An 18,578-nucleotide genomic window follows, 5' to 3' on the forward strand; every position below is an offset into this window, starting at 1 on the left:
CCATGAATCGATGGAGTCCACGAGAAAGTGACAAAGGGCTGACTGCCAATGAGAACGAATATGTCTTTCTTCCAGAGGTGGGGGGTGGGGCAGGAGGAGGAATTTTGCAATATCGTGGAGCCTGTTCCTGCCATCAAGCACTTCTTCAACTTCATGAAGATGCCAGACCACCGCCCCCCATCAATAACTCTCTCACAGAAGCGCAAGGGCCAATGTCCCATGTTTATTTACATATGAAATGTGTTTAATACAGTTATGACGGACGTAGTGCGTAACACCTGACAGCAGCAAGACCTTCCGAGGAACCGAACGTCGACTACAGTATATCATGCAAATATCTATATATACACAAACGAGTTTCTTTTCTTAAAAAAAGAAAAAAAAAGTACAAAACGTGTTTAGGGGATAAATACAAGATATAAAATGCAAATGAAAACACACACAAAAAAAACCCAAAACGGAAAGATAGAACTCTCCCAGAGAACTATAAATGGGACAGGGGAGGAGCCCTGCTGTGTTTCGAGGCAGCAGAACCACTGATATTGAAGATGCTTATTGAAACGACCGAACCGGAGCCCGGTGGCTCAGTGCGTGACCGCCCAGCCCATCGCGCCCCGCCCCTGCTGCACTGACAGGTCGGCGGCGGAAGTAGAGCATCCCAACTCCAAGTACCGGGACGTCTGGCAGTAGCACCCAGAACAGGAAACGCCAACTCTTTAGACGGCAAAGGGTTATTAAGTCAACTGTGATTTTTTTTTTTTTCCTGTCAAGAGCCAGAGAAATACTTGGTATTTTTAGTTGTGTCTTTGTAAGAGTTAATAAATTACATGACAAAAAAACTCGACTGTAGAAATCTATTGGTCTAACGACAAGTGTGTAAGTTTTTACAGTAGTCCAGCCCTTGGGCGACTTGACAACCTTGTGCTCTCTCGGCCAGCCTCGCAAAAATCCGCCCAGAAGACCACCGGCCTCTGGCTCTTCTCTCGGGGATACCCTTCCTTCCCCATTCTACAGTGGAATTAAGGGAAATGCACGCTCCTTCCTGGAGTTCGGGCCGAAGTTTTGAATCCGCCACTGGGAAGGGAAGCTACCTGCCGGGCTGGTTTCCACACCGTCTGGCGTGGCCTGGACACGCCAGGGGTGTGGTGACATGTCAGAGGAGCACTGGCCGACTCAGAGCAGGCACGTTGAGGGTAGTGCTAAGACACTTAAAAGTCCCTAGTGTTTTTGAGACCCACGATACCTACAATTTATGTAGTGAATTCTAAAAATTAAAAACACTAAAAAAGGCCTTATTTTAGCCTGGAGTTAGTTACCCCGTTCAAATTGGTAACATACAAAATGGTTTATTTGAATTCAGGAACTGCCCCTGTTACTAAGAACTCTATTTTAAAAGAAAACAGTACAAAAAGAAAAATTCTAACCCAGAAAAGAATAAAGGAAAAAAAAAAACACCAAAAACCCAAAAAACCAAAAAAAGGAAAAAAAAAAAGACCTCAAAACATCTTCCACTAAATACTGATACAAACATGTAACAAAGAGTATAAAAAAGTTATTCATTTAAATATATACAAACTCTTTTAAACTCAAATACTGTTTTAATACTTATCGAGGATGTACACGACCAGGTGAGGAAGGGACACTCGGAGAGAATATATTGCAACAGCCTAGACAGTACTGTTAACTCTATTATACTGCAAACTTTCTGTAACAAAAATGTCTCTTTTCTTCCAATGTGGACAGGGATCTTCCTTACGGAAGGGCTGTGGCTATTTCTCGGCCGAACTCACTCTTTTGGACTTGATGAAGGCCATGCCGTGTGTCCGCATGTGAGCATTTAAGGCAGCTTCAGTTTCAAACGTTTTTGCGCACACTTTGCACTTCCGGTCGGACACGGCGCTGTCGGGCGACTCGTCCTCGGGGCTCGGCTTGTTCTCCTGCTGGTTCTCTTCCCCAGCCCCGTTCTGCTTGGACACGGGCTGCGGCTCCTTCAGCTTGTGCACGATGAAGAGGTGCCTGGACAGGGACACGTGCGACGTGTAGCAGAGGCCGCACTCCCGGCACTGGTAGGACGAGCCGTCCGACTTGTGCTGCGGGATGTGCTCGTGGAACTGCAGGAGGTTTTCAGTGGTGAAGCCGCACACGGCACATTTGTGAACCTTGAAAACGTTGATCTTGAGCTTTTTCAGTGGCTGGGTAATTGCCCCTCTGGGAGGTCTGAACTCTAAAACTGGTTCTTCCAACTTCCGCTTGGGGCTGGGAACCTTGAAGAGAAGAATAAAAGGGACGACACGAGTGAAAATCGTTCCACCCCATGGGGGATCCACGACCGGTTCTCCTCGGGCTTTAGAGCTGCGAGGGCAGCAAGGACTGTGGGTTTCAGGATTTGGGACTTCCTACAGCTGCGTGTCTACTCACCTCCCCCACACACACCCTGCTCCCCTGGGGCTCCTGCCTTTCATCTGCTGCACACACAGGACCCGAGCTCCTACATTCCCAGGCATCACGGCAGCTGTGGGACCCCACAGAGGACAAATGAGTCCCTGGCCCCCCAGAATGCTGGCTCTGACACAGCGGGACCAAAAACCACAAGCCAGGAGATCGGCTGTCGGTCAGACCCCAGGAAGACACAGCAGGCCATGGAATGGGGCTGGGACGAGACGGGGGTTTGGGAGGCTCCCCTGCACCATCATGGATGGCCCCAGGGACCGTGACACTCCAACAGAGGCCTGCTGTGCGGAGGGCCGGGCGCCGGGCCCGGGGAAGCCGAGGGGACAGCCAAGCCGGCAGGTGGTGTGGAGAGAGGCAGGAGCCGGCAGAGAAATGCCAGGGTATCACCTTTTCTGGGACTGGCACGGAAGGCGCTGGAAGGCCCAGCTGGTCCAGCTCCTGAGCTCCCCTGCACACTCACTCCCCTTTGTCACATGGCTCACCTGCCAGCCATGCTTTTCCCCTTCCCTTCTGGCTTTCTAACTCTGATCCCTCACGCTTCCAGCGCTCTGAAAGAGGGACACTCCCTCCTCCCTGCTCAGTGGCCCATCTTTTCGGCCCATTGACGGGGCACACTCACACACAGCCTTGGCCTGAAGCTGCCCCTGAACAAAGATTCTGTAAGTCCGGCCCAACCCCATCCGTCGAGGGGAAAAGATTACAAGTCAATGCGACTCCGGTACGGCTTGTACTCTGACTCGGCTTTACTCGGTGATTAACTCCTTGGACGCACGCAGAGGCTGTCTCCCAGGTACATCCCAGACCTAGGCCAGTGCCAAAGACAGCAGATCTCCCTACACGTCTGCCGGACTGCCCCTCCTCGAATAGCACTTGGCACACACAGGCTAACATATACACAGTTGTCTGAATCAAGTTCACTACCCACTGACCTAAGGACACGGCAGATCTGTGACTTTCTCTCTTACTATGACAAAGTGAAACAAAGAAGAATCTCTTCACTTTTCTTAGGTACCTTTCACAACCGACACACCTCCAACAAGATAGAACCTAGCTTCCTACGTTCCCTCTGGCTAAGAGACCGTTTACGTGAGTCCACACAAAATTCTGTAATGTATATACGTAAGGAGATCCCTAAAGCTCTTTCTGGAAAGAGACAGAAGAAACTTAACAGCTCGTAGAGCAAGATGAAAGATCAGAATGGGTGTGCAGAGAGATGACCTATTATGCTATACCTCCATGCATAGGCTTGGATTTAAAAAAATTTAAAGTGAACAGCATGAATGGAAAAAGCAAGTCAACACAACGTCACTGTAAAGAGAACATCTGCGATGTTTGACCTTGGTATCTTCTTTTATTTCTGTTTCCTCCTCATTGGTGGCTTCTGTCATTTCTTTCAAGTCAGGATCCTTAATACCGTGCATGAGTTGGATATGTTTCTCCAGCATCAACCGTTTCGTAAAGGTGCGCCTGGAGTCTGGGCAGTGCCTGTGGAGCAAAGACAAGGAGGTCACCTGCCTGCTGGAAAGTCACCCACGCTGAAGAGTCCGCTCACCGAGGCAAGACCTCCACCAGCCAGCGGAATGCTCCGTGGGGTCAGGATGATCTGCATGGACACCACTGGTCCGAAAGGAAACAGCAATTTCACTGTGACTCGGTGTCCAATTTGTGAGAAAAGTTTTTGCAGCCTTTGTAAAAGGCTTTCTGTCGCTTTTTTGCGTTCTCATGGGACCGGCCTAATTCAGTTCAGATAAAGTAATTCCTGTCTAGGTTCAGTTGAGGTAGTACTTAATTTATAATTCCAGAGGGCTTTAATTTTGAAGTAGAGAATATCAAATTTCAAAAGTTTTCTTTACAATGACTCAGTGTTCTCTCAGAATTTATGTCGTAAGACATACTTTAATATGAAAAAAGTCCCTCGCTGATTCCTTCATGTGGATGTTAAGGATTCCTGTCCAAGCTGCCGTAACAAAGAGAAGACAGGGTGTCTAGCCCTGTCACATTCCTCACCAAGACACAAACACGGTGTCACAGGGCTCAAACTCATGGGTTCATTCAGTAGACTAAAAAGTAGGAAACGCAATGATATCCAAAATAGGTCACTCTTTTTTCACTTCCCCTTGTGTGGGAGAAAAAACCCCAAACCTGTAGATTATGACTAGTTTTTCCTTTAGAAGGTAGGAAGTCACCATTTTCTTAATGAATGGACAAAAATAGACAAAGTTAATGGCCACAGTGACTACAGATGCTGTAAGGCACACAAGAAGAAAACCGCTTCGGTGAACGGGTGTGCACAGCACCTTGGGCCCTTACGCAGAATCAAAGGGTTCTGGACATTCTGTAATAACTGGCCCCACACCCAATGATCTCGTGTTCGAGGCCCGCTCCTGGGACAGCCTCGGGAACCGGCACCAACACCACAGAATAAAGGAAATCCGCCAGACAATCCAAGCACCTCACGGCCTCACAGTGACTCCCACGAGAAAGACACAAACCTCTCTGAGGAAGGACAAAGCCACGCCAGACTCCCTTTCCACCTTCCTCTCGGCCAGGGCTTCCTGGTAAATTCTCTGACCCTAGCAATGCGGTCTCACATGCGCAGGCCTTAGTCACGGGATGTTCTCACCTCACCAAAATCACTCCCAGCTTCAATCTCACCGAAGGCGGGTCGGTGTCCCAGTCTCCCTACCCAAGAAACCTCCCCTAGCTAACTGAGAACAGCGAAGCCCCGCCGAACCCACAGCCAACCTTCACGAGCGTCCCGAGCCACATGATACCCTGTGCCTGGTCATGTCACACGCATCACGTGGCCACACGGCTTCTGCGTCCGTCAGTCCTCTCTTTTAGGAGAAGTTATACCAATTCACTCGAGGCACACTCTGGCTGAGCAGGTGCTAAACTTTTCCACTAAGGATACAAGAAGTCACATACAAGGAAAGAGCTCGTGGAGGTCCAGAGCGGCTCTACCGTCCACTCAGTGTCCTGGCCCACTCAATTCCTGGAATTTGGTCTCTTTGCCGAAAGCATGTGCTGAGAAAAGGCTGTCCTGCACGAGGAAAGAGGCCAGCCTCGGACTGACTCCACGACCAGGCGCTATCAGAGTCTGCTGTGAACCAGCCAACCAGACAACCAACCTGCCAATGACTGCTGGCAGCTCCCTGGGCCTCTCATGACCAAAAAGCATCTCACTCAAATGTGTGCCTGCAAATCAACCACTTCTCCAAGATGCTCAGGTATAGGAGATACACAGCTCTGGACAACAAAGCTGTATATCCCCAGGAGCATACGGGGTAGGCAAGAGGCTACTCCTATTTATTTGACTTTTTTTTTTAAGTGTTACAACCCAGTCAAGAAACCGTATGTCAAAACAAGAGAATACGGCTGAAAATGGAAATCTACAAAAACTACAGCAGAGAAATGGAATGTTAATGGCAACATTTGAAAAACCTGAACATTTCCGCTGTTAATTTCCCTGCGCTTCCCACGTTAGAAATCACGACTTACGAGCAGGTGTAAACTTTCCTGATGCCTTTGTGCTTGATCCGATTGTGACGGCACAGGCTGTGTGAGGAGCTGAAAGATTTGTCACACTGGCGGCAAGGGTGTTTTTTCATTTGCTTCAGTAGGAGAAAAAGAGATACAGGGTCACTTAAGAGAACAAAACCCGAATCGCCTTAAAAATTAAGAATGCTTTCATAATAGTTCAAGTTATAATAAGCAACACCATTTAAGCAATACAACAACAACACGAAAAGATTCTTCTTAAAACCTAATAAAAAGGAGGGCCAAGGCTGGGGTAACCACGCAGGGGCTAATTAATTTCTAGAGAATGAGAGAAACGTTATCATAAGAGTAAAATATTACATTTTTTTCTCAAAACGGTTACAGTGTTGATTCAGCAGAAACCTCTGCATTTTTTAAAACATCCCATTTTCTTTGCAAAAGAGATATAAATGTTATTTTTACCATTTCATATAGCAGACATTATATGAAAGCAGAACACTTCAATAAATACCAGATAAAAACCATTAAATGCTATAGATCCAGAAAGAATGCTAATTCATCCACTGCTCCACTTTCAATTAAATCTCTAGCTGATTTTCAACATCGTGAGTCCCCGCCCACCTCACCGACTAACGATTCCTACCATAAGAGAAGAGTTTTCCAAAAGGCCTCTTGAATAATACCATTTAGTTATTCCAAGAACACAAGAATGTGAAACTACTTCATGGAAGCCACCACTAGTGTCTGCAGCATGTGTGTGCACGTGTGCAAGGCCGAGTGTGCACGGGGGCTGAGGGACGGTGAGAGGGCCAGAGAAAGATCTCAAGAGATACAAAAGTCAAAGTGAAAAGTGACTTTGGCTATGATAATACTTGTGCTCATTCAAAAGATTCTCACGAAGAACCTTTGAAGCAAAATTAGGCAGCTTAACCCTAAAACACATTCTTTGGGTACTGTCCGCACTGCAGTCTGGAATCAAACAATGTCGTTTCACGAGGAAATCAGATCAAGAAGTAACTGCCAGCCTCATGAATGGAGCATCTGGCAGGACCCTCCTGGAAAATCAGGCTAAAGAATAATGAACAAGGTCTCGTGTGAAATAATACCGCTATTTTTGACAATAAGAAGAGGTAAGCAGCAATTGCGGGCTAAGTGATTAAAGAAATGATAAATATTTTTAAACAATGTTTTTACACCCATCACGTGACAGATATGCCCTTAACTCAAACTAGTAAGCCAACCTATCTATTTAAGTGCCGGAGCTTGGCTCTGGTGACCCAGGAATGGGCTGCCGCCTTCTCTCTACTGCTCACAAGTCGAACCATGTGATCCTGGGAAAGTTTCTCCATAAACATCCACTCCCCGAACTAGAGTTGGGGATCGCCCCAGGGCCTTCCTCAGAGGGTGCTGGGGAAGGGGGGATGGGTGGGGAATGAAAGAGGGAGCACAGTCCTTGGGGCACAGAGAAATCCTCAAAAAGTGTTCTTTTATGAATAACGATAAAGTTACATATCCACTTTCATTTTAAAAGTGGAAACTACGTCTTTTAAATGAAGCACATTGGTATGTAAGTGCTCAAAAACCTAGACAGAGGGGAAGTTTCTTCTCCATGCTTAAGATGGAGTCCTACCATGGCTTTGATCGTTTTCCTAAGCGTGTGATCTGGGATATTATGAGAATAATCTTGGGGGGGGGGGCAGGGAGGATGGGAAACAAAGGAATAACCAGCTAATCCCTCTGAGCCACACTCAGGTTCTTCAGAATAGAGTTTTAAGGGGTACCTGGGTGGTTCAGTGGGTTAAGCCTCTGCCTTTGGCTCAGGTCATAATCTCAGGGTCCTGGGATCGAGCCCCGCATTGGGCTCTCTGCTCAGCAGGGAGCCTGCTTCCCCCCCCCCACTCTCTCTGCCTACTTGTGATCTCTGTCAAATTAAAAAAAAAAAAAATCTTTAAAAAAATTTTTTTAAAAAGAATAGAGTTTTAAGAACAGTCAGGCGTGAGTAGTCCTGTGTTTCAAAGAAGGTACTGAAATATCTATTAATATCTAATTCCTGCAGAATTTTGTATCTATAAGATGGACAATGTTAAGATCCTGGAAGAGTTAAAACACAAGACATTTTTCTAAAAATAAGACAGTTATAGCAAATAACCATAAAGTAAGTAGAGAACTGACATATAGCTTTCTAACCATCCAACAGGACAAGAGGCCTCAGAGGAATGCAAATGGATTCTCCACTAAGATGAAGGGTTTGAAATTCCATTTCTTGTTATGGTGTCATAATATTAATATCAAATCAAAATTTTAATAGAGAAATATCAGTCAAGAAGTCCTCAGTAGGTAACACAGTAAATGAAAGCAGCCTAGCTGAATCAGTAATTACTATTTTCAAAAAGAGTTGACAATGTGTGAGATACTCTTCTTTTCCAATGTCTTTATGGAAAAAAAAAAAAAAATGCAGAAGCGAGCCGTGCAATCCCCAAACAATGGAGCAGGGTTTCAAAATCAGTGGTGACAAGAAAATCACAGGCTTAAACACCAGTCTCCAGATCAGACTGCCACATTCCCATTACCTAAGAAAGCAAATTACTTCATTCTTTGTTAAATTTTAAATACTAACTTATTTAAAGGTGCTGTATCTAATTTATTTTCCTAACTTCTACCTCTTCAGTATTACAATACTGAAGCCACTTTCTGACACAGAAAGCAATTTTATCAACCAAACAAAAATGGGGGAAAAAACAACTGTATTGAAAAAGCATAGTCTGGGCGCCTGGGTGGCTCAGTGGGTTAAGCCGCTGCCTTCGGCTCAGGTCATGATCTCAGGGTCCTGGGATCGAGTCCCGCATCGGGCTCTCTGCTCAGCAGGGAGCCTGCTTCTCTCTCTCTCTCTCTCTCTCTCTCTGCCTGCCTCTCTGTCTACTTGTAATCTCTCTCTGTCAAATAAATAAATAAAATCTTTAAAAAAAAAAAAAAAAAGAAAAAGCATAGTCTATTGTCACTCAGTTTTCAAGACTGATAAGGTCATTTACCTCCTCTGGTTCCAGTAGCATGAGCGGATTTTGAGGGAACCAGGGCCCTGAGTGGACTTCTTGCAGTCAGGTTTTCCCACTCAATTATGAATTATTTTGTTTTTAAATAGAACTCTCTGAAGAAGTAGTGGAAGGATAGCTGGGAGAGTCTGAAAATTTTTGAAAACTTTAAATACCAAATAAAACAAACACTTGGGTACCTTTCCCAAACGTTCTCCCTAATCTCTGATTGTTGACTCTTTTGCCTTCACATTCTTTAGAAAAGAAAGCATCAGCTCCTCTTAGCATATGTCTTCCTAGTGCCCTCACTCTGGGCTCAAGTTCTGAGCTCTGGGATTTACAACACCTCTGAAGGCCATTCTTTCTGCGTAGTACTTGGTGAATGTGTTTGAAATGTCACGGGCTCACACACCGGACACTTCCCATTCTGATAGCTTGTGTCTTGTGTCTTGGCTTGAAGCCCTCTTTTTGTTTCAAGAGACTCTCAAGAAGTAGAGGGAGACGTTCCGCTGGCCAGACATGCACTTGGCCTTGTTCTGCGATTCCTGTTTCCACGAGGTTATCAGCCTCCCAACGACACTCGAAGAGCTTCCTCAACTCCCATCAGACATCCAAACCCTTCCACAGATTCAGGACGAAAGGGAGCAGAGTGATTCCCAAGCCATGATGACAACACACCCTTCAGCTCTATCATAAACACTTCCTACGAAAAAGGAAAACCCCAACCACCTGTACAAACTTCAGCCTATCATAGCAGTAATCCCACTGGACAGAACTAAAACCGTGGGCCCTTCTTCACTTGGAAATCTAGTCTACAGATACACCCGCACGCGGTACAGTCAGTTCTGTGTAACACAACACACATGTATCATGGGTCATTTGCACAACACAAAATCAAGCAAGAAAAACCACAGGGCTTCTGGCAAAAATGGAAGTCAGGGGTGTAACACTCAAACCCTGTCAGTGACACACCTAGTAAAAATGGCAGAGCACAGACTCAAGCAGGATGCCCAGGAAGGACGCACCGGGGGTTGCGGCTTGCTGGGCTTTTGTGAAGTGGAGAAGGAGGGTTACCAGAGATTGGAGGGTCAGAGGGAAGGCGTAACCTGGGGTGTGCACCAGTGTGACTCAATGGGGAGAGGAAGTCGCTGATGGCAGTCTAAGGTGAGTGCATGCGTGTTTTGTGTATTCCTACGTGACTCCGTTCCATGATTTTCTATGCTCACCTAGTGTTTCTCAAGGGTGATAACACACATGTGCAAACTGAGAATTCATGTTAGGCTCCAACTGTTCCCTGAGAGATCACATGCATGAGAGCTGTTTCCAACAGAAGCACTACAGCAGGACAGACAGTGTGGACAAGGCTCTTTGGGGCAGCACTGCGTGTGATGGGGAAAGATGGGAAAAAATCTGGCTCCACCAAGGGAGAGCTGGTTAAATGAATTATATGCACACCGACAGCTACATTCTTGCCTTGCAGCTGTGGAAAAGAATGGCAGATCCTGATGCACTATAAAACATACACTATATGGAGAAGCAGCTGCTGCAGAAAATCAGATTCATGAGCTGTGTTCTGCATGGGAAAGAAATAAAAACAAGGACATGTATGCATCTCTGAGGATACCTGCACAGAGACACTTCAAGATAGGTAAGACACTTAGCGCTGGTGGGTGGCAAGGGCAGGAATGAGGCTTTTTGCCCGATGCCTTCATATTGTTTAGATTGTGGGAAAATGTGAATATAGCCCATAGCAAAAAGATGTTCTTCTGTTGCCTCAGGAAAAAAAAAAAAATTCAGCCAGGTGTACTGAGGTATAACTTATACAATGTAAACCCCACTGTTTTTCACATATGATTCTAGAAATTTCGACAAATAGATACAAAGTTGACAGAGCAGTTGCATCAGCCCTAAAATTCCCATGTGCCCCTTTACAGCTCTGGGCACCCACTGCTCTGTCTTCTTTCCTCTCCCCTCGTTTTGTCTCTTCCATTCGTCCTACAGATGGAAGCATGTACTCTAGCACGTGGTTCTCGAGTCCGGCTCCTTTCGGGGGCAGAACACGTGCAATCCAGCCGGGCCGCTGGGCGCATGCGCAGCCCGTCCCTTCCCACCGCGGGGCCTGCTCCACGCGACCTCCGCGCTCGCTCCGTTGATCCGCTCCCCCGGTGAGAGACATCTCGGTTGTTTCCAGCTTTGGGGACTTAGGAATTAAAGCCCCTGCAAACGGGCACGTACAGGGTTTGGCGTGAACATATGCCCTTATTTCTCCCTGGGAGTGAGATGATTGAGCCCCAGGGTAAAATAAGCACAAAACTGTCCACCTGTTTCCCAGAACGGCCGCACCTGGCATTTCCGCCAGCTGCTCTGCCGCCCTCCCCGTGGCCGTCCTGCAGGGTGGCCAGGAGCACCTCCTTGTGGGGTAACGTGCGTTTCTCTGAGGGGGTGTGACGGTAAGACTTTGAGTGGACAAGACAACCTACTTATATAGTGTACCTTTCCCTCCGAGGAAAAACCTGGAACTCCACGAGTTTCTGGTTTTTCATTTCTATTTCGGGAGGCATCTCAGTGCCGAGCGAGCGCCTGGAAAACAGAAGCCGTAAATCGCTCATCTCTATACCCCTGGCATTCGGCACACAGAAAGTGCTCCGCGAATGTTTATCGTGTGAATCAGTCAAGGAAAGAATAACTGAAAACACAGTTATCTACTGGAAAAATATAAGCAGGTTCTGTAAAGTAATCTAGAGGAGCACATTTCGGGTCCCGTGCTGGACACACAGCCAGCGCGAAGCCGGGGCAGACCTGCGCAAGTCGGAGTTCTGATAAGAGCCGGTGGACAAACGAAGCTACTGAAGACAGAGGCCAGAGGGGTCAGAGGGCAGGGAGAATTCAGACAGGAAGGAAGGACAAGTCTTCCTGCGGGACTGGAGAGAAGGCGCCGTCTGCAGACAGGTGTACTGCTTATTATGGCCAGGGGGGTGGTGACAAAGGGACTGGGATACGGAAGGAACTCCTGCCCCAGCTTCCATTTCGTTTTTCCTTTTTAAAGATTTTATTTATTTATTTATTTGAGAGAGAGAGAGCACAAGCAGGAGGAGTGCAAGGGGGAGAAGCAGACTCCCGGCCGAGCAGGGAGCCCAACATGGGGCTCGATCTCGGGACGCCGGGATCATGACCTGAGTCCAAGGCACACGCTTAATGGGTTGAGCCACCCAGGCGCCCCCAGCAGCTTCCATTTCAAAGAGAAGTATATATGGTGCATCCGGGTAACCCAGCCTTCATTTTCTTTCCCTTACTGTTGCTAATTATAAAAATTACACATTGGAAAATAGATGAGAATAGACTGCCTTGAATGTCACTGACTGCGGTAACTACTGTCAATCTCCAGCTATATATCCTTCCTGTTTCTCTTCCAAATCCACATTCATGTGCATTTAAGAGTCTATGTTATACACCTTAATTTGTAACGTGATTTTTTTCACACACAGCTGCGCATATTTTGATGTTTCTGTGTTTTTAACACAACGTAGTATTCTGTTGTATAAATGGGCCACAACTTATTTAACTATCTCTCATCAATGATTTAGGTTGTTTCGAATCTTCGGTAATTATAGGCAAAAATTTCTGTCGTCAACCAACTACTTCTGTGATAGGAATTTCTAAAAGTCTTTCTAGTCTAGAAACCATGAAAAATGTTAAGGCTCGACACTTCTTGCCAAACTGTCCTCAAAAAGGAACCTCCTATTGTTGTAAGTCAGGGCTTATTTGCCGAAAGTCTTACAGATCACCATTCGACTCTACCAAAATGGTAGATAAAAAGACTGTACTGCACTTTGTTTTGTTTTTTCCTTAAGACCTGGGGATGCTGGACATCTATCTATACATTCCTGACCCACTTATCTTTCTCTAGTGAACTGTCCCGACCATATCCTTTCCATGGTTTCTAGAGAGTAAAGACTGAAAACAGTGTCAGGTGAGGAGGTCAGAGCAAGACCACAGGTCGTGGGGACTCTGCGTCCTCCATGATGCATGACTGGAGGACACCAATGGGTCATCTATGAGAGTGATAGGAAGACACCAATGGGTCATCTATGAGAGTGACTGGAGGACACCAGTGGGTCATCTATGAGAGTGACAGGAAGACACCAATGGGTCATCTATGAGAGTGACTGAAAGACACCAATGGGTCATCTATGAGAGTGACAGGAAGATACCAATGGGTTTGAGCAGAGGACTAATACGATCAATGAATTATATGGGTCACTCTTGCTGCCAAGTGTGGAAGGAAAGAACCAGTGAGGAGGCTATCTGTGACAATCCAGGGGAAAGAAGAAGTGCTGTGGGTTTGGAAAGTCAAGGTGATGACAAGTGATTAGATTTGGTGTATATCACAAAGGTAGGTCTGTGGATGGGCTGACGGTAGATGACAGAGGAGAGAGAGAAGGGCGTCAAGTATCCCTTCAAATTCCTTGGCTGGGCACTTGGCAGAACGGTTACCAGTTACTGACCAGGAAAATAGGAGAGAAGCAGGTTTAGGGAAGGAGAGGAATCAAGAATTACATTTTGGATACATTAAATTTAAGAAGCCCATTGGAGATCTAAGCAGAGATGCTAACTAAGTGGTTAGATTCAAGTACGCAACTCGGGAGCGGTCCAGGCCACAGACAGAACTCTGTGAGCTGGCTGACTGTGGATGGCATTTAAAGTCATGGGCCGGGATGAGCGGTTTCTGAGAATAAAGGTCACATCAACATTTACAGGCTGGAAAGAGGAAAAAGACCAAAAAAAGCTACTGGTGAGGCAGGATGAGAACCCAGAGGCCGAGCTAGCAGAGAAAGCATTTCAAGAAGGACCTAGCCAACAACCGCTTCAACTCAAACGACAGCACTAAGAAAGCCAAGACCCCTGGGGCCAAGTCCCTCGACCTGCAGAACTAGTCGAGCAGTTTCTGTGGGGGCAGTAACAGGGTCGCCTCAGCGGGAGGAGGGTGGGAAGCGCAGAGACACAGAGCCATCTCGGGGATGTTGGCTGTAAAGCGGAGCAGAGGGAAAAGGCGACAGACGAGTGGGTCAGGAAGGCCGTTTAGTCAGGGTAAGAGGCACCATGGTGAACCTTAGGATTTTGAGAATCTGGGAAAAAGCGAAGATGCAGGGGACAGTGGGCGAGTGTGGTGGTGAGGCCCTGCAGAGGCCCGAGAAGGGGGCTGGAGGGAGCACACAGGCAGAGGGGTGGGCCTCACGGGGCCACAGAGTCACCCTTGTAACCACAGAGGGCAGGGTGAATGGGTTTTCATCGCCTGTCTCTCCTTGGGTGTGAGGCAAAATCCAAACTTCTTGGCTTTCCTTTCCTTTTTTTTTTTTTTTTCTAATTTTAATTTTTTAAAGATTTTATTTATTTACTTGACAGAGAATCGTGGCAAGAAAGGGAAGACAAGCAGTGGGAGAGGGGGAAGCAGGCTTCCCGAGGAGCAGGGAGCCCGATGGGGGGCTCAATCCCAGGACCCTAGAATCATGACCTGAGTCGAAGATAGATGCTTAACCCACTGAGCCACCCAGGCGCCCCACTTCTTGGCTTTCAAGACCGTCCACAATCTAATCCTCTGCGCACCACTCCTGACTGCATCTCCTAGAACTTCGTAAATGCTGCATTCAAAGACACTCACATCACATCTTCTGAAGACAATGGCGCCTTCCTCCCTTACCCTTCAAAGACAGACTTCCTTCTCCCCCAGGCCCACTCAAATCCTTTGGCCCCTTCGGCCAGCTCTCCTCTTCTTTGTACCTTCGGGGACGGAGGTCTTTGGACTTGCCTACCTCGCCAATCCCAACCCCGACCATGCCCTTCCAGGGTGTCACACTCCGGAACGACTTGTCAGCCATCACTTAGGATGTCGTGCTGGGCTGGGCCACACCCCTCCTCCGCTCGTACACTGGGTGAAGTCCTCCCAAGCATCCACCAGGTACGTAGCAAGGTAGTATTTCTTTCTCTCTCTCTTTTTTTTTTAAATATTTTATTTATGTATTTGTTAGAGAGGCAGAGAGAGACAGCATGATCAGGGGGAGGAGCAGCAGGCAGAGGGAGAAGCAGGCTCCCCACCAAGCAAGGAGCCCGATGCGGGACTCGATCCCACGATCCTGGGATCATGACCTGAGCCGAAGGCAGACGCTTAACTGACTGAGCCACCCAGGTGTCCCGCAAGGTAGTATTTCTTCTGTGAAGCCTTCCCAGGCATCCCCCAGCCCCAGCCAATTCACCAAGAAACGGTGATGCTCAAACCCCTGCTTCCATAGGCCTCAGAGGCGACTCTAATCCTTCTTGTCCACGTATCATGTGCAACTTTAATTTTTAATTTCACTCCATCTTCCTCTGACCTCTTTTAAGCCTCTGCTGTATTTTATCGCTTGCTCTGGTCAGAGCCTCAGAAAGCCTGAGCTGAAAGCTCAATGGGAAGCCCCTTTCCCTTAGTTTTAACTACATTCCGCCCTGTGATTCCTCTAAGGCCCACACTAGTGGCAGCTTTAAAAATATTTATGCTTTTTTATACCCAGCTGTAAGCATCTGTAGGACAAGAACTATTATCATTTCTTCTTCAGCATAACAAATGCTGTGACTTGGTAAATATTTATATAATTTTTTAAAAAAGGGTACACACAGAAGAACAAACATGATGAAAGCTAAACATTCCCAAAATACGAAGGAACGGCCTGTTCTAAACAGTTTCAGAATAGTGCCTCGTCCCTATAATATGCAAGTGCCCAGACAAAGCAAAGACCGAAAAAGAGAAACCGTACAGACTGATAACCTGAACAGGCCAAAAAAATCTAGAGTCTACGACGTCCCCCATAAAATAAATGAGCTTTTCTATAGAACAGAAATGTACTAAGATTGCATATTAATTACAACCCAAGAAACTTGCTTTTAAAAAAAGAAATTCACTAAAGAAATATATAACATCCTCAGCATATGTATTACATGAATAAAAGTATAATTTTCACTGAGAGATCCTGAAACTTTTCACCAGGATATATATTAAAGAAATAATGCTTCATAGAGATTTCACGGTCTTCATTGATTCACTTTAGATCCAAATATCAACACTGTGTACCCACAAAACTGGGCACTCCCTTTCCATTTACAAGATACCACCTACAGTTATAGAGGGTAAGTTGTTGGGTTTTTTTTTTTTTTAAGACTTTATTTATTTGACAGAGACACTGAGAGAGGAAACACAAACGGGGGAGTGGGAGAGGGAGAAGCAGGCCTCCTGCCGAGCAGGGAGCCTGATGGCAAACCCTAAACGACTGAGCCACCCAGGCACCCCGAGGATAAGTTCTAAGTAGCAAACCGGCTTACCCAAGCCACCCACACTGTCCTAGAGAAATGGTTTTTTACACAGGCAGGTAGCCTTCCCCTAAGTGTGGAATACTGTAGGTCGTAAATTCTAAAGTCCTCACTGTGAATTTAATGTCTAGGACACAAGCGAGATCTTCTGGTCTCACTACATCCCAGAATATACAAATAAATGGGTAGTGAGCTGAGCACAGCATAGGAAACTCAGACTACATATGTCTGAAATCATCAAGAAAAACAATCTCTGAGTACTGAACCATCCAAGTTTCTACAAATTGGAACGGAGTGGTTTTGGGGAAATATTTAAACACAGAGTATAAATTTAGACCAGAGGTTGGCAGACATTTTCTGTAAAGGGCCAGACAGTAAATATTTTAAGCTTCGCAGGCCATAAAGTCTGTTGCAACTACTCAACTGTGCCTTGCAGTTCAAAAGCAGCCACAATGATACATAAATGAGTGGGTGTGGCTGTGTTTCAATAAATTATTTACAAAATGGGTGGCCAGCCTGTGAACCATAGTTTCAGAACCCCGATTTAGACCACGGTCTTACACTCTTGGAGAAAACAGAGCCAAGTCTCAGTAAGTCAGAACCAAATCTAGTTAACAGAGTAGGTGATCAATCCAGGAAAAAAACAAGCTGGGACGCTAAGTAAGAAGGGTTTGTTTTTCCTACGGCATGCTCAGGCTATGTCCTGGGGACCGCCAGGATCAGAGTACTGTCTCTAGGTCACTGAGGCCACAGTGGCCATAGCTAGTTGCTATGCTCGCTTAAAAACAGCAACAAACAAGGGGCGCCTGGGTGGCTCAGACAGTTAAGCAACGGGCTCCTGATGTCAGCTCAGGTCACAATCTCAGGCAGGAGAGATCAAGCCCCGTATCAGGCTTGCACTGGGTGGGGGGCCTGCTTCCGATTCTCTTTCCCTCTGCCCCTCCCCCGGCTTGCACACGCTCTCTCTCATTAAATATATAAGGCTTTAAAACAACAATAAGGGGCACCTGGGTGGTTCAGTGGGTTAAGCCTCTGCCTTTGGCTCAGGTCGTGATCTCAGGGTCCTGGGATCGAGCCCCGAATCGGGCTCTCTGCTCAGCAGGGAGCCTCTTCCCCCTCTCTCTCTGCCTGCCTCTCTGCCTAATGTGATCTCTGTTTGTCAAATAAATAAATAACATCTTTAAAAATAAATAAATAAAAACATAAAACAACAACAAACGAAACCAAAACCAGTCTTCTAACCTTCTGGTTGTAGGACTAGGTGGTATGCTGATGACGTCATACAACCAAAAAAGGAAAACCCAGAGCCGTGACTGAGGCAGAGTACTGAAAGGCCAAACCCAGAGCAGATAGGAAAGAAACGTGTCCCACGGCAGTCTCTGTGCCCGGAGCCACATCAGACCCTGGGGCCGGGGGCAAGGGGGACGCCAAGCGAATGACAGACACTCTGACAGGCTGCCAGGACTGTGGCGCCAGAACTCCAAAATGCCTGCTGGGGTGTCGTGGGGTCACCACGGGTATTTGTCAGCCCGGGGCCTCTGCTTCTACCACAAGTGACCAGTGGGGACACGCAGTGCAGCTCTGGGGCTCCCGTGTACAGACCCAAACAGACCCCGTGTCCCTTCCCTGTCAGCAGACTCACTCGGCTCCACGCTCCTACACCCACTTCATTAAAGGTCCTCCCCAGGCAACCCTTCCCACTCACAATGAGAGAAACAGCAGCGGCGGCGCCGTGGGCTCTGCGCAGCTACATTTCACCGACTCTAGGACATTCGGGACTCAAAGGCCACATGAGTACGAGAAAACCTTTGCTGCCAGCTTCTTCTGGGTCTGGTCCAGCTTCGCTCCCCATCTTCTACTTAAAAAGGTCTGCCCCATCTTCTCAGCCTCTGTTTCCTCAGATACATGCGTATAGATGGGGGACACATATTTCTCTATTGTCTCTGTTCTCAGAGAATCCAGTCCTTAAGAGGGGACCACAAGAAAGAATACAGTGTTTTTTTTTTTCCCCTTCTAATAACATTTTTAATACCATCTTTTGGCCCTTTTGATTTAAAAAGCAACCTGAGTAGGAAAAAGGTCACTGTGAACGATATGTCCCCTCCAATCACTGTTACAAAAGTACAAATATTACTACAGAATAAAGATACTAAAACATAGTGTCTGAAGACTTGAGTTGGCTCCCTCTGCAATCATTTATTTCCACAAATCAGAAGACAAAAGAAATCAGACATCCCTCTTCCAGATAATCACTGGTTT

The 18,578-nt window shown here is 46.7% G+C and overlaps 1 protein-coding gene across 9 annotated transcripts in view; it reads right to left on the reverse strand.

Annotated features, from left to right (window-relative positions):
- Positions 1 to 203: 203 nt before the first annotated feature.
- LOC111154215 (zinc finger protein 532) overlaps positions 204 to 18,578 on the reverse strand; it is a 105,518-nt gene continuing 87,143 nt past the window's right edge. For 7 of the 9 annotated variants that reach the window (XM_022513690.1, XM_022513688.1, XM_022513685.1 and 4 more), the window contains 3 exons: positions 5,953 to 6,065; positions 3,789 to 3,936; positions 1,770 to 2,264 (listed from right to left, as the gene is read on the reverse strand). In XM_022513690.1, the coding sequence (XP_022369398.1) occupies positions 1,770 to 2,264; positions 3,789 to 3,936; positions 5,953 to 6,065 (756 nt within the window). Of the gene's footprint in view, positions 2,265 to 3,788; positions 3,937 to 5,952; positions 6,066 to 18,578 lie in introns of all 9 variants that reach the window. The other 2 variants (XM_022513683.1, XM_022513691.1) reach the window with 2 other exon arrangements.

Source organism: Enhydra lutris, unplaced genomic scaffold (genome assembly GCF_002288905.1).
Source record: "Enhydra lutris kenyoni isolate GAN:26980312 unplaced genomic scaffold, ASM228890v2 scaffoldscaffold36, whole genome shotgun sequence".
Lineage (NCBI taxonomy): Eukaryota > Metazoa > Chordata > Mammalia > Carnivora > Mustelidae > Enhydra > Enhydra lutris.